Raw genomic sequence first — 16,906 nt, 5'->3', positions numbered from 1 at the left:
TTGGCTTGAAGGGCATTCTAGAGCATGCATCATTTCCCTATAATGCACGGAATATTAGCACGGTAGAATTCAGTGGCTGTAGTTCATTCTTACTGTTCTATTGAGCTGCTTTTGAAAGCAAAAGTTGAATTGAAAACATAATTAAATTCATATTAGCAAGCTAGGACTGATGACTTGGTTAGTCTGTTTGGTTACCAGGGCAACTACTGTAGCTATCTAGTAAACTTGCATGCTACTTCAGTGGATGTTGAATACATTTCTACCTGCAAATGAACACGTGTTGCGGTAAATGTGTTAAATTTAATTATAGCCATATAAAAGGGATAATCAACTCGGGGCTCTATGCGTTCTGTGGAAAATACTGCAACTCCGTGGAAGGTCAGTTTTACTCCGCTAGCACGTCGTGGAACACACCTTCCACGTAGGTCGTTCATTATTTTTCAGAGAACGCATAACCCTCGTTGATTATCCCTTACATATCAAATGTGTAGCCTTCAGTTCAGGAATATTTCCTTTTGCCCTCGTGGCTATATTGTTAAGACAAGTAAAGTCATTACTCCATGATGTTTACATTGATAAAATGTAAGGCTATATTGTTAAGACAAGTAAAGTCATTACTCCATGTATGTAAGGTATAGTAAGGCTATATTGTGGTGGTAAACGAAGAAATGAAATACTTTAATTCAGTTGTACAGCATGATTGTCAAATAGATAAATCACCGTAGTCTGCTATAATGGCAGGATTCAATTGTTGCGATAATGATGATGATGCCCACCACAGGGTGAAATGTTCTTGAAAAAAGTCGGCAGAAATCAGAACTAAGAGTAAACCCCAACATCTGCTTCAGGGAGAGTTAAATCGATGGACTAAACCCCGACATCTGCTTCAGGGAGAGTTAAATCGGTGGACTAAACCCCGACATCCGCTTTAGGGAGAGGTAAATCGGTGGACTAAACCCCGACATCTGCTTCAGGGAGAGTTAAATCGGTGGACTAAACCCCGACATCTGCTTCAGGGAGAGTTAAATCGGTGGACTAAACCCCGACATCTGCTTCAGGGAGAGTTAAATCGGTGGACTAAACCCCGACATCTGCTTCAGGGAGAGTTAAATCGGTGGACTAAACCCCGACATCTGCTTCAGGGAGAGGTAAATCGGTGGACTAAACCCCGACATCCGCTTCAGGGAGAGGTAAATCGGTGGACTAAACCCCCAACATCTGCTTTAGGGAGAGGTAAATCGGTGGACTAAACCCCGACATCTGCTTCAGGGAGAGGTAAATCGGTGGACTAAACCCCGACATCTGCTTCAGGGAGAGGTAAATCGGTGGACTAAACCCCGACATCTGCTTCAGGGAGAGGTAAATCGGTGGACTAAACCCCGACATCCGCTTCAGGGAGAGTTAAATCGGTGGACTAAACCCCCAACATCTGCTTTAGGGAGAGGTAAATCGGTGGACTAAACCCCCAACATCTGCTTCAGGGAGAGGTAAATCGGTGGCCAATAATGGGAGATCACCTTTGCGGATGATTTCAGCATATATTGATGGTTTAACGACAGATCAGATGACGATAATCTGGTGGCCATCAAATGGCCCGTATAGGCTAACGTCTCTCGCTCTCTCTCTCTTCATCCCCGCTCTCTCCTCCAGTCGAAGGTGTCCCAGCGGCAGCAGAAGATGATAAAGAACAGGGAGTCAGCGTCTCAGTCCCGTAAGAAGAAGAAGGAGTACCTGCTGACGCTGGAGGTCCGTCTCAAGATGGCGTTGTCTGAGAACCAGCTGCTCAAGGACGAGAACGGCACCCTGAAGAGACAGCTGGAGGGACTACTGTCAGAGGTCAGAGTTAGGCCACAAACACCTGTCAACTATATTAAACAGTTAAGAGAAAATGTTTTCTGGTCCAGGCTGGGAGTGGATGTGTGATGTGATGATGCATTTCCTGTGATATAATGCGATGATGCGTTTCCTGTGATATAATGTGATGATGCGTTTCCTATTCCTGTAGAACACGGTTCTGAAGACCAGTGCTCCTAAGAGGCGGGCCATTTGTCTCATGGTGGTGCTGGTGTTCCTCATGCTCAATGTTGGACCAATGAGGTGAGTCTGGCTGGGACTGAGGTGAGTCTGGCTGGGACTGAGGTGAGTCTGCCTGGGACTGAGGTGAGTCTGCCTGGGACTGAGGTGAGTCTGCCTGGGACTGAGGTGAGTCTGCCTGGGACTGAGGTGAGTCTGCCTGGGACTGAGGTGAGTCTGCCTGGGACTGAGGTGAGTCTGCCTGGGACTGAGGTGAGTCTCTCTCATTCTACCACAGTGTGCACTTGTTTATTCCCACTGCAATGCCTTTGAAAAGGTCAGGGGGAGTGAGCAAGTGCCCACTTCTGGGACTGAGAGAAGGGTAGAAAATCATATTGTAGCCTGTGTTCCCCAAACAGTTGGATCATTGATTTCAGCCTTTTTTACTCAGGGGTTTTTGATCATGTCTTTCTTTCTTTTTCTCCTCTCTCTCTCTCCATCTCTCTTCTACCATCCTCTCCCCTTCCCTATCTCTCCCCTTCTCCCACCCTCTCCCTGTCCCGTCCTGCTTCAGTTTGTTTGAAGGTGGCCGTGGCTCTAAACTCCAGGCTGGCTCCATGCACAGCGGCAGACATCTGCTGGACTTCTCCCAAGAGACAGAGACCCCGGTGGGCCCCGAATCCCTCCAGACCACCCCTCCGACCCACAGGTAATGACCTAACTCAGCATCACCACACACCTGGCTGTGGCGGACATGCTGCATGTCATAAACCTGCCTCCCCTTCACTCTGCACTTTAACTATGTTTATACTACACACACACACACACACACACACACACACACACACACACACACACACACACACACACACACACACACACACACGGCAGTGTACGTCAGTGTTGTCCAGGTCAGGATATTCTGAGCACCCGCTCACTTAACCCGGAAGCCAGCTGCACCAATGTGTCGGAGGAAACGCCGTTCAACTGACAACTGAAGTCAGCCTGCAGGCGCCCGGCCCGCCACAAGGAGTCGCTAGAGCGCGATGAGCCAAGTAAAGCCCCCCGGCCAAACCCTCCCCTAACCCGGACGACGCTGGGCCAATTGTGCGCCGCCCTATGAGACTCCCGGTCACGGCCGGTAATGACACAGCCTGGGATCGAACCCCAGGCTGTAGTGACGCCGCAACACTGCGATGCAGTGCCTTAGACCGGTCTATCTCAGTTTCGTGGACCAGGGCCAGAACGTGGGACGTTGCTGGCTTGTCTCTGAGATGGTTGGTTACCTGACACTAATTTTGTATATTTGCTGATCCCATGTATTAAAACAAAGTTTAAAAACACTGTCTTAGAACAGATCAGACTCCATGTTCCACTGTAAGATGACCACAGTGGGTCTGGAGAGGTAGAGACTGGGTTGGTCTGGACTGGAGAGGTAGAGACTGGGTTGGTCTGGACTGGAGAGGTAGAGACTGGGTTGGTCTGGACTGGAGAGGTAGAGACTGGGTTGGTCTGGACTGGAGAGGTAGAGACTGGGTTGGTCTGGACTGGAGAGGTAGAGACTGGGTTGGTCTGGACTGGAGAGGTAGAGACTGGGTTGGTCTGGACTGGAGAGGTAGAGACTGGGTTGGTCTGGACTGGACTGGAGAGGTAGAGACTGGGTTGGACTGGACTGGAGAGGTAGAGACTGGGTTGGTGTGGACTGGACTGGAGAGGTAGAGACTGGGTTGGTCTGGACTGGACTGGAGAGGTAGAGACTGGGTTGGTCTGGACTGGACTGGAGAGGTAGAGACTGGGTTGGTCTGGACTGGAGAGGTAGAGACTGGGTTGGTCTGGTCTGGACTGGAGAGGTAGAGACTGGGTTGGTCTGGACTGGACTGGAGAGGTAGAGACTGGGTTGGTCTGGACTGGACTGGAGAGGTAGAGGCTGGGTTGGTCTGGTCTGGCCTGGAGAGGTAGAGACTGGGTTGGTCTGGACTGGACTGGAGAGGTAGAGACTGGGTTGGTCTGGACTGGACTGGAGAGGTAGAGACTGGGTTGGTCTGGACTGGACTGGAGAGGTAGAGACTGGGTTGGGTTGACCAGGACTGGAGAGGTAGAGACTGGGTTGGTCTGGACTGGACTGGAGAGGTAGAGACTGGGTTGGTCTGGACTGGACTGGAGAGGTAGAGACTGGGTTGGTCTGGTCTGGACTGGAGAGGTAGAGACTGGGTTGGTCTGGTCTGGACTGGAGAGGTAGAGACTGGGTTGGTCTGGACTGGACTGGAGAGGTAGAGACTGGGTTGGGTTGACCTGGACTGGAGAGGTAGAGACTGGGTTGGTCTGGACTGGACTGGAGAGGTAGAGACTGGGTTGGTCTGGACTGGACTGGAGAGGTAGAGACTGGGTTGGTCTGGACTGGACTGGAGAGGTAGAGACTGGGTTGGGTTGACCTGGACTGGAGAGGGGGAGGTAGAGGTAGAGACTGGGTTAGGTTGACCTGGACTGGAGAGGGGGAGGTAGAGGCTGTGTTTGGGGGATAGGAGGCAGTGCATTTACTAGTTAGGGTTTGTTGTACGGAGGGGTTATCGATATTTTTGGGAAACGCGATATCGGTCCTTGGGCCTCATTTGTAAATTACTTCAATAAAAAATGTGTGTTTTTCGCCATTAGCTGTTGCTGAAGCAGCAGCTACTCTTCCTGGGGTCCACACAGAACATAAAACATGACATAAAACAGAACATTAATAGACGAGAACAGCTTGAGGACTCAACTACAAAAATGTAATAAACAGTGCATTCGGAAAGTATTTCAGACCCCTTCACTTTTTCCACATTTTATTACATTACAGACTTATTCTAAAATGGATTAAATAAATTGTCCTCATCATTCTACACACAATACCCCATAATGACAAAGCCAAAACAGGTTTTTAGAAATGTTTGCAAATTTATAAAAAATGTAAAACAGAAATACCTTATTTACGTAACTATTCAGATCCTTTGCGATGAGACTCGAAATTCAGCTCAGGTGCATCCTGTTTCCATTGATCATCCTTGAAATGTTTCTACAACTTGATTGGAGTCCACCTGTGGTAAATTCAATTGATTGGACATGATTTGGAAAGGCACACCTGTCTGTATAAGGTCCCATAGTTGACAGTGCATGTCTAGGGCTGTTACGTAACTGTATTACTGCCACACCGGCGGTCACAAGCACGGATTGCAGTCACATTCCACGTGACCGTTTAGTCACTGTAGGCTTCTCCAAGCTCTGATGCTGCTGATGGTCATTAGTAGCCTACTAAATGTGCTAACTGCCTGGTACTCAGTGTAACAGTATAACTTTAAACCGTCCCCTCGCCCCGACACAGGCGCGAACCAGGGACCCTCTGCACACATCAACAACTGACACCCACGAAGCGTCGTTACCCATCGCTCCACAAAAGCCGCGGCTCTTGCAGAGCAAGGGGCAACACTACTTATAGGTCTCAGAGCAAGTGACGTAACTGATTGAAATGCTACTAGCGCGTACCCGCTAACTAGCTAGCCATTTCACATCCGTTACACTCACCCCCCTTTTAACCTCCTCCTTTTCCGCAGCAACCAGTGATCCGGGTCAACAGCATCAATGTAACAGTATAACTTTAGACCGTCCCCTCGCCCCGACACGGGCGCGAACCAGGGACCCTCTGCACACATCAACAACTGACACCCACGAAGCGTCGTTACCCATCGCTCCACAAAAGCCGCGGCTCTTGCAGAGCAAGGGGCAACACTACTTATAGGTCTCAGAGCAAGTGACGTAACTGATTGAAATGCTACTAGCGCGTACCCGCTAACTAGCTAGCCATTTCACATCCGTTACATCAGCACTCTATTGTCCCTCTAATTACTCAGACATCAATACAAATGTTTTCGAAAATCTAATCAAACACTTCATGAGCTCATGTTGCACAACATTTCTATAGGCTATGCAATTGCGTGAGAAAACAGAGTGATGGCCTCTTAAAAAGAGGAGGATCCCAATCAGCATTGATAGGCTAGGCTTACTATATTTATTTAGGCAGGTACCCTAGTGGTTAGAGCATTGGGCAGGTAGCCTAGTGGTTAGAGCGTTGGGCCAGTAACAAAAGGCTGCTAGAGCAAATCCCCGAGCTGACAAGGTAAAAATCTGTCGTTCTGCCCCTGAGCAAGGCAGTCAACCCACTGTTCCTAGGCTGTCATTGTAAATAAGAATTTGTTCTTAACTGACTTGCCTATTTAAATAAATAAAAATAAAATAAATAAATAAAAATTATTTCTTAATTTTCCTAATATCAAGCACATTGCTTGTCTTTACAACAGGAGTATAGCCTACCTGGCTGGCAAGAAAATGAACCACTGGGAAAAGCGTTGTCTATTCGCTATGTATTTTATTCCCCTGCCCCTGTTTTGAGACAGGTGCATGATAATGGTCCATTCTAAATCAAAACAAATTTCACACATATTATTTAGTATACAGTTGAAGTCGGAAGTTTACATACACCTTAGCCAAATACATTTCAACTCAGTTTTTCACAATTCCTGACATTTAACCTCTCTTGGGTATTTTTGCCTGCCAAATCAGTTCTGTTATACTCACAGACACTATTTTAACAGTTTTGGAAACTTTAGAGTGTTTATGCATATCATATCTTCTGGGCCTGAGAAGCAGGCAGTTTAAATTGGGCATGCATTTCATCCAAAATTCCGAATGCTGCCCCCTACCCTAGTGAAGTTAATCCAAGGACAAATTCCTGATATTTAATCCAAGGACAAATTCCCAGTCTTAGGTCAGTTAGGATCACCACTTTATTTTAAGAATGTGAAATGTCAGAATAATAGTAGAGAGAATTATTTATTTCAGCTTTTATTTCTTTCATCACATTCCCAGTGGGTCAGAAGTTTACATACACTCAATTAGTATTTGGTAGCATTGCCTTTAAATTGTTTAACTTGGGTCAAATGTTTCGGGTAGCCTTCCACAAGCTTCCCATAATAAATTGGGTGAATTTTGGGCCATTCCTCCTGACAGAGCTGATGTAACTGAGTCAGGTTTGTAGGTCTTCTTGCTCGCACACGCTTTTCAGTTCTGCCCACAATTTTTCTATGGGATTGAGGTCAGGGCTTTGTGATGGCCACTCCAATACCTTGACTTTGTTGTCCTTAAGCCATTTTGACACAACTTTGGAAGTATGCTTGTGGTCATTGTCCATTTGGAAGACACATTCACGACCAAGTTTTAACTTCCTGACTGATGGCTTGAGATGTTGCTTCAATATATCCACAATTTTAATTCGTCATGATGCCATCTATTTTGTGAACTGCACCAATCCCTCCTGCAGCAAAGCACCCCCACAACATGATGCTGCCACACCCGTGCTTCCCGGTTGGGATGGTGTTCTTCTGCTCCAAGCCTCCCCCTTTTGCCTCCAAACATAACGATGGTCATTATGGCCAAACAGTTCTATTTTTGTTTTATCAGACCAGAGGACATTTCTCCCAAAAGTACGATCTTTGTCCCCATGTGCAGTTGCAAACCGTAGTCTGGCTTTTTTATGGCGGTTTTGGAGCAGCGGCTTCTTCCTTGCTGAGCGGCCTTTCAGGTTATGTCGATATAGGACTCGTTTTTACTGTGGATATAGATACTTTTGTACCTGTTTCCTCCAGCATCTTCACAAGGTCCTTTGCTGTTGTTCTGGGATTGATTTGCACTTTTCACACCAAAGTATGTTCATCTCTAGGAGACAGAACGCATCTCCTTCCTGAGCGGTATGACGGCTGCGTGGTCCCATGGTGTTTATACTTGCGTACTATTGTTTGTACAGATGAACGTGGTACCTTCAGGCATTTGGAAATTCCTCCCAAGGATGAACCAGACTTGTGGAGGTCTACAATTCTTGGGCTGATATCTTTTGATTTTCCCAAGATGTCAAGCAAACAGGCACTGAGTTTGAAGGTAGGCCTTGAAATACATCAACAGGTGCACCTCCAATTGACTCAAATTATGTCAATTAGGCTATCAGAAGCTTCTAAAGCCATGACATCATTTTCAATTTTCCAAGCTGTTTAAAGGCACAGTCACCTTGGTGTATGTAAACTTCTGACCCACTGGAATTGTGATAGATTATTTCACTTATAATTCACTCTGTCTGTAAACAATTGTTGGAAAAATGACTTGTGTCATGCACAAAGTAGATGTCCTAACCGACTTGCCAAAACTGTAGTTTGTAACAAGAAATTTGTGGAGTGGTTAAAAAACAAGTTTTAAATGACTCCAACCTAAGTGTATGTAAACTTTCGACTTCAACTGTATGTAAAGACAAGATTAAATCAGGGATTGTCTCATGGGTGTCAATATTAGCCTATCACTTGTGAATGATATATTATTACTGGTGAATGATGCCCAGCTTGTGTGCAATAAGGCAAGAAGCACATTAAACCGCTTTAAATCTTGTCTGCTAAATTAACTAGCGTAGCCCGCAGCCATATGGCATAGCAAGATCAGGGCCAATTCAGAGTATTCTGTTCTTCTGAAATAGACTACATTTTCTTCATATCATGTTTCTTTAGACCTGTCTAAAATAAATAATGGATTTATTGTGAAGGTGTTGGCTTTATTACATGGATTTATTAAATTTTTTAAAATGTAGATGTTCCAAAGTTCTGTATCAGTGTCTTGTAGCTGTGTTAATTAACGGTCAATTACTGTGAGACTGGCAGTTATTTGCTTGACAATCACCGGCTGTCATAATGTCATGACCGCCACAGCCCTATGCGTGTCGGAGAAAAAAACAACCCATGAGGTCGAAGGAATTGTCCGTAAAGCTCCGAGACAGGATTGTGTCGAGGCACAGATCTGGGGAAGGGTACCACCAACAACAAAAAATTCTCCCCCTTTTTCTCCCCAATTTCCTGGTATCCAATTGGTAGTTAGTCTTGTCTCATCGCTTCAACTCCCGTACGGACTTGGGAGAGGCGAAGGTCGAGAGCCATGCGTTCTCCGAAACGTGTCACCGTGCACTGCGTCCAGCCCGCCACAAGAGTCGCTAGTGCGCGATGGGAAAAGGACATCCCTGCCGGCCAAACCCTCCCCTAACCCAGACCGGCTGCGACAGAGCCTGGACTCAAACCCAGAATCTCTAGTGGCACAGTTAACATTGCGATGCAGTGCCGTAGACCACTGTGCCACTTGGGGGGACACAGGACACCCATCTCTGCAGCTCTCCACCAAACAGTCCTTTATGGTAGAGTAGATTCACAGACATGTTGTTTCTCGTGAACTTAGTTGCCATCTTGCTGCAGTCCTATTTCATCACATCAAGCTCTCTGGGAGAATTGCAAACCGTTTTTTCAAGTCCTGGACCTCTCTGGTCAGATCATACATTATTTTACTTGTTGTATCCACCAATATTTGAACAAAGCTCTTAAAGCTATTCTCCTGCTGTTGTAACAGCTCCTTGTAGAGTCATTTATGTTGGTTTAAAAGATCTTTCACATGCGCTAGAGAAACATTTTCCTCTGCAGCTTTAGGTGGCATGGTAGCAGAGTCGGCTAAAGTTGGTAGCCATACCACGCAGTTCCAGCCAGGTCCGGTTGCAGGGAAACAGCAACAAGCACCAGGGAATACAGCCACAATTAGCACGAGACGCCACCTCCGTGGTCCACAAGGGCTATCCGTGTCACGGGCTGTGTTCAAGCTGTTTGTGGAAAACCCTGCTAGCTTAATAGCTAGGCTAGTAGTTAGCTACAGCAAACAACTTCAGACTGTTTTTGTCTCGCAGGATCCTGGGACAGATAGTAGTGGTCACAGCAACTGAGGCTAGCTGTATCGCGCGATCCAAAATCAAAACGTACATAAACCAAACTTTACGAGAAAACACTGTCACAACTTTGCGACAATAAACCGAGGTCTCTCATTCAGCATACGTCACGCTCTGATGACGTGAGGTTGGTCGTGCCGAACGCGAGCCCTCTTTTGAAAATGTAATTTTTCTGCACAGCTTTCATAGCCTCTCGTGCCTTCTTAAAATGACGGGTCGTAGTATCTGGGCCGATGCGTGAGGCAGGTCACGTTTCATACGAACCATTTCTTCTTCTGTGGTATCACGTTTCTCCCAAGTGCCATTATGCCAGCTCCGGCAGGAAGGAACACATTAGCTGTAACAGGGTGGTGACAGAACTAGGTGGGAGGTTATGAAACGAACCCAGGGGTCCTCTTCAGCAGTTGGACAGGGTTAATACGCACCCCTGCCCTGCGCCCCTCATCCCTGGCTTTGAGTTATAAGGCCTTCATGTTCTGTTCGCTGTGTTCTGTCTGGCGGAACCGTTGGCAGACCAGACTGTCGAGAAACTGGATCCACTGAGACGAATGCATATAGGCCTAGGGCACGTTAGCTAAGATGGATGGACAGAAAGACTGAGGGGGTAGGTGGAGTTCTGTCGGTCGTCGTCGTGGGTAACGGGGCCCCGAGTCTGCAGGTGGACAGTTGAAACATCATCAGTTCCTAACCACTCACTGCCTCAGTCACCAGGAATTCTCATAGAATTATCGTTGAATCTCCAGCCATTTAATTCTATGTAATTAAATGATGTTTGAGGAAGTAAAAAAAAAAAGACATTAAGCAGCATGGATTAGTCCTCATGTAGAGCTTTACATTAGAGGCACGGTAATGAAACCGGATGGAGGAAGATTTCAGAAGATCCATACTATAGAAACCCATTCATCTGTTACCGCCAACTAAAACCTTCCTTCAAGACCTTCTTCAAAGCATCTGTGCCCAATACGCTGGCCTCCCTTCCTCCCTCCATCCCTTCCTGCCTCCCTCCATCCCTGCCTCCTTCCCTCCCTCCCGGCCTCTCTCCCTCCCGGTGTTATGTAAGTTTTCTTTATCTTGGTTGTGATATTCTGTGAGTGTTTAGTCTGGCCCCCATTCCATTTCCATTATTTAGGCTCAGCCCACTCACCGTATTTCAACTCGTCAGTTGTCGAGTTTGCACTTTTCCCTCGTCTTTTCTCTGTGCCATATCTCGGTGTCAGCCGAAGCTTATCCCAGAGTTCTGTTATTGGCAGCGTTATCCCCAAGGTGTCCGTGGTATTCCCCAGCCTGTGACAGACTGTGGACACATTGTATTGAACAGATCAGCACTTGCTGGATGGTACGACTCATCATTTTTTAAATTGTCTTCAGACCTAAACGCACGCCCACCGCCAACTCTGCACATGTCAGTCCCATCACAATGCTGCACATGTCAGTTTCACGGCCTAGTTTGACATACTGTACACGCCGATATCATTTAACGTGGGATTAATGACCTCCATATTGAAGAGTTGCGAGTGTCATTTGGACTCTTAGCTACACTACTCTGTGGGTAGTCTCAGGGCTCCACGTGGCCTTGGTAGGCAGAGGCAGTGCCGTCTTGGTTTCACTCATTACCTCACAGTGGGGAATCTCTCACCTGTATCCAAGAATCGTTTTTTTTTTTTGCCGACAAAGTAAAAGAAATCTGAACTTTTCTCTCATTGTTCTCCCTCTCTGTCTCCCTGTCTGTCTGCGTCTCTCTCCCTGTCTCTGTCTGTCTGTCTCCGTCCCTCCGTCCGTCTGTCTGTCTTAGTTCGGAGGATAAGGCTCTGATGGTGGTGAAGAAGGATCCACTGTTCTTCGGACCTCCTCCTCCCTGTCTGCCGCCTGTCAACAGGACCAAATGCCTCAGGTCAGTTCTACACGCTGTTTCACTCTGCCCTAGGGTTATATACTGTTTCACTCTGCCCTAGGGTTATATACTGTTTCACTCTGCCCTAGGGTTATATACTGTTTCACTCTGCCCTAGGGTTATATACTGTTTCACTCTGCCCTAGGGTTATATACTGTTTCACTCTGCCCCTAGGGTTATATACTGTTTCACTCTGCCCTAGGGTTATATACTGTTTCACTCTGCCCCTAGGGTTATATACTGTTTCACTCTGCCCCTAGGGTTATATACTGTTTCACTCTGCCCTAGGGTTATATACTGTTTCACTCTGCCCTAGGGTTATATACTGTTTCACTCTGCCCTAGGGTTATATACTGTTTCACTCTGCCCCTAGGGTTATATACTGTTTCACTCTGCCCTAGGGTTATATACTGTTTCACTCTGCCCTAGGGTTATATACTGTTTCACTCTGCCCTAGGGTTATATACTGTTTCACTCTGCCCCTAGGGTTATATACTGTTTCACTCTGCCCTAGGGTTATATACTGTTTCACTCTGCCCTAGGGTTATATACTGTTTCACTCTGCCCTAGGGTTATATACTGTTTCACTCTGCCCCTAGGGTTATATACTGTTTCACTCTGCCCCTAGGGTTATATACTGTTTCACTCTGCCCTAGGGTTATATACTGTTTCACTCTGCCCTAGGGTTATATACTGTTTCACTCTGCCCTAGGGTTATATACTGTTTCACTCTGCCCCTAGGGTTATATACTGTTTCACTCTGCCCTAGGGTTATATACTGTTTCACTCTGCCCTAGGGTTATATACTGTTTCACTCTGCCCTAGGGTTATATACTGTTTCACTCTGCCCCTAGGGTTATATACTGTTTCACTCTGCCCTAGGGTTATAAACTGTTTCACTCTGCCCTAGGGTTATATACTGTTTCACTCTGCCCTAGGGTTATATACTGTTTCACTCTGCCCCTAGGGTTATATACTGTTTCACTCTGCCCTAGGGTTATATACTGTTTCACTCTGCCCTAGGGTTATATACTGTTTCACTCTGCCCTAGGGTTATATACTGTTTCACTCTGCCCTAGGGTTATATACTGTTTCACTCTGCTCTAGGGTTATATACTGTTTCACTCTGCCCTAGGGTTATATACTGTTTCACTCTGCCCTAGGGTTATATACTGTTTCACTCTGCTCTAGGGTTATATACTGTTTCACTCTGCCCTAGGGTTATATACTGTTTCACTCTGCCCTAGGGTTATATACTGTTTCACTCTGCCCTAGGGTTATATACTGTTTCACTCTGCCCTAGGGTTATATACTGTTTCACTCTGCTCTAGGGTTATATACTGTTTCACTCTGCCCTAGGGTTATATACTGTTTCACTCTGCCCTAGGGTTATATACTGTTTCACTCTGCCCCTAGGGTTATATACTGTTTCACTCTGCCCTAGGGTTATATACTGTTTCACTCTGCCCTAGGGTTATATACTGTTTCACTCTGCCCCTAGGGTTATATACTGTTTCACTCTGCCCCTAGGGTTATATACTGTTTCACTCTGCCCTAGGGTTAAATACTGTTTCACTCTGCCCCTAGGGTTATATACTGTTTCACTCTGCCCCTAGGGTTATATACTGTTTCACTCTGCCCTAGGGTTATATACTGTTTCACTCTGCCCCTAGGGTTATATACTGTTTCACTCTGCCCCTAGGGTTATATACTGTTTCACTCTGCCCTAGGGTTATATACTGTTTCACTCTGCCCCTAGGGTTATATACTGTTTCACTCTGCCCTAGGGTTATAAACTGTTTCACTCTGCCCTAGGGTTATATACTGTTTCACTCTGCCCTAGGGTTATATACTGTTTCACTCTGCCCCTAGGGTTATATACTGTTTCACTCTGCCCTAGGGTTATATACTGTTTCACTCTGCCCTAGGGTTATATACTGTTTCACTCTGCCCTAGGGTTATATACTGTTTCACTCTGCCCTAGGGTTATATACTGTTTCACTCTGCTCTAGGGTTATATACTGTTTCACTCTGCCCTAGGGTTATATACTGTTTCACTCTGCCCTAGGGTTATATACTGTTTCACTCTGCTCTAGGGTTATATACTGTTTCACTCTGCCCTAGGGTTATATACTGTTTCACTCTGCCCTAGGGTTATATACTGTTTCACTCTGCTCTAGGGTTATATACTGTTTCACTCTGCCCTAGGGTTATATACTGTTTCACTCTGCTCTAGGGTTATATACTGTTTCACTCTGCCCTAGGGTTATATACTGTTTCACTCTGCCCTAGGGTTATATACTGTTTCACTCTGCCCCTAGGGTTATATACTGTTTCACTCTGCCCCTAGGGTTATATACTGTTTCACTCTGCCCTAGGGTTATATACTGTTTCACTCTGCCCCTAGGGTTATATACTGTTTCACTCTGCCCCTAGGGTTATATACTGTTTCACTCTGCCCTAGGGTTAAATACTGTTTCACTCTGCCCCTAGGGTTATATACTGTTTCACTCTGCCCCTAGGGTTATATACTGTTTCACTCTGCCCTAGGGTTATATACTGTTTCACTCTGCCCCTAGGGTTATATACTGTTTCACTCTGCCCCTAGGGTTATATACTGTTTCACTCTGCCCTAGGGTTATATACTGTTTCACTCTGCCCCTAGGGTTATATACTGTTTCACTCTGCCCCTAGGGTTATATACTGTTTCACTCTGCCCTAGGGTTAAATACTGTTTCACTCTGCTCTAGGGTTACATACTGTTTCACTCTGCCCTAGGGTTATATACTGTTTCACTCTGCCCTAGGGCTATATACTGTTTCACTCTGCCCCTAGGGTTAAATACTGTTTCACTCTGCCCTAGGGTTATATACTGTTTCACTCTGCCCTAGGGTTATATACTGTTTCACTCTGCCCTAGGGTTATATACTGTTTCACTCTGCCCCTAGGGTTATATACTGTTTCACTCTGCCCCTAGGGTTATATACTGTTTCACTCTGCCCTAGGGTTAAATACTGTTTCACTCTGCTCTAGGGTTATATACTGTTTCACTCTGCCCTAGGGTTATATACTGTTTCACTCTGCCCTAGGGTTATATACTGTTTCACTCTGCCCCTAGGGTTATATACTGTTTCACTCTGCCCTAGGGTTAAATACTGTTTCACTCTGCCCTAGGGTTAAATACTGTTTCACTCTGCTCTAGGGTTATATACTGTTTCACTCTGCCCTAGGGTTAAATACTGTTTCACTCTGCCCTAGGGTTAAATACTGTTTCACTCTGCTCTAGGGTTAAATACTGTTTCACTCTGCCCTAGGGTTATATACTGTTTCACTCTGCTCCTAGGGTTATATACTGTTTCACTCTGCCCTAGGGTTAAATACTGTTTCACTCTGCCCTAGGGTTAAATACTGTTTCACTCTGCTCCTAGGGTTAAATACTGTTTCACTCTGCCCTAGGGTTAAATACTGTTTCACTCTGCTCCTAGGGTTATATACTGTTTCACTCTGCCCTAGGGTTAAATACTGTTTCACTCTGCCCTAGGGTTAAATACTGTTTCACTCTGCCCTAGGGTTAAATACTGTTTCACTCTGCTCCTAGGGTTAAATACTGTTTCACTCTGCCCTAGGGTTAAATACTGTTTCACTCTGCTCCTAGGGTTAAATACTGTTTCACTCTGCCCTAGGGTTAAATACTGTTTCACTCTGCTCCTAGGGTTAAATACTGTTTCACTCTGCCCTAGGGTTAAATACTGTTTCACTCTGCTCCTAGGGTTATATACTGTTTCACTCTGCCCTAGGGTTAAATACTGTTTCACTCTGCTCCTAGGGTTAAATACTGTTTCACTCTGCTCTAGGGTTATATACTGTTTCACTCTGCTCTAGGGTTATATACTGTTTCACTCTGCTCTAGGGTTATATACTGTTTCACTCTGCTCTAGGGTTATATACTGTTTCACTCTGCTCTAGGGTTATATACTGTTTCACTCTGCCCCTAGGGTTATATACTGTTTCACTCTGCCCTAGGGTTAAATACTGTTTCACTCTGCCCTAGGGTTAAATACTGTTTCACTCTGCTCCTAGGGTTAAATACTGTTTCACTCTGCCCCTAGGGTTAAATACTGTTTCACTCTGCTCTAGGGTTATATACTGTTTCACTCTGCCCTAGGGTTAAATACTGTTTCACTCTGCCCTAGGGTTATATACTGTTTCACTCTGCTCTAGGGTTATATACTGTTTCACTCTGCCCCTAGGGTTAAATACTGTTTCACTCTGCCCTAGGGTTATATACTGTTTCACTCTGCCCTAGGGTTATATACTGTTTCACTCTGCCCTAGGGTTAAATACTGTTTCACTCTGCCTTAGGGTTAAATACTGTTTCACTCTGCCCTAGGGTTATATACTGTTTCACTCTGCTCTAGGGTTAAATACTGTTTCACTCTGCTCTAGGGTTATATACTGTTTCACTCTGCCCTAGGGTTAAATACTGTTTCACTCTGCCCTAGGGTTATATACTGTTTCACTCTGCCCTAGGGTTAAATACTGTTTCACTCTGCCCTAGGGTTATATACTGTTTCACTCTGCTCTAGGGTTAAATACTGTTTCACTCTGCCCTAGGGTTAAATACTGTTTCACTCTGCTCTAGGGTTATATACTGTTTCACTCTGCCCTAGGGTTAAATACTGTTTCACTCTGCCCTAGGGTTATATACTGTTTCACTCTGCCCTAGGGTTATATACTGTTTCACTCTGCCCTAGGGTTATATACTGTTTCACTCTGCTCTAGGGTTAAATACTGTTTCACTCTGCCCTAGGGTTAAATACTGTTTCACTCTGCTCTAGGGTTAAATACTGTTTCACTCTGCCCTAGGGTTAAATACTGTTTCACTCTGCCCTAGGGTTATATACTGTTTCACTCTGCCCTAGGGTTATATACTGTTTCACTCTGCCCTAGGGTTATATACTGTTTCACTCTGCTCTAGGGTTAAATACTGTTTCACTCTGCCCTAGGGTTAAATACTGTTTCACTCTGCCCTAGGGTTAAATACTGTTTCACTCTGCTCTAGGGTTATATACTGTTTCACTCTGCTCTAGGGTTATATACTGTTTCACTCTGCTCTAGGGTTAAATACTGTTTCAATCTGCCCCTAGGGTTAAATACTGTTTCACTCTGCCCCTAGGGTT

The 16,906-nt window shown here is 45.6% G+C and overlaps 1 protein-coding gene across 2 annotated transcripts in view; it reads left to right on the top strand.

Moving 5' to 3' along the window:
- The window catches only part of atf6 (activating transcription factor 6), a 124,525-nt gene that overhangs the window by 50,381 nt on the left and 57,238 nt on the right, over positions 1–16,906 (top strand). For both annotated transcript variants that reach the window (XM_071346491.1, XM_071346492.1), the window contains exons 8-11: positions 1,651–1,836; positions 2,006–2,097; positions 2,588–2,722; positions 11,628–11,726. In XM_071346491.1, coding sequence (XP_071202592.1) covers positions 1,651–1,836; positions 2,006–2,097; positions 2,588–2,722; positions 11,628–11,726 — 512 coding nt within the window. The remainder of the gene's footprint in view (positions 1–1,650; positions 1,837–2,005; positions 2,098–2,587; positions 2,723–11,627; positions 11,727–16,906) is intronic.

This window comes from Salvelinus alpinus, chromosome 16, assembly GCF_045679555.1.
Source record: "Salvelinus alpinus chromosome 16, SLU_Salpinus.1, whole genome shotgun sequence".
Lineage (NCBI taxonomy): Eukaryota > Metazoa > Chordata > Actinopteri > Salmoniformes > Salmonidae > Salvelinus > Salvelinus alpinus.
This window is presented reverse-complemented; position numbering and strand designations above follow the sequence as displayed.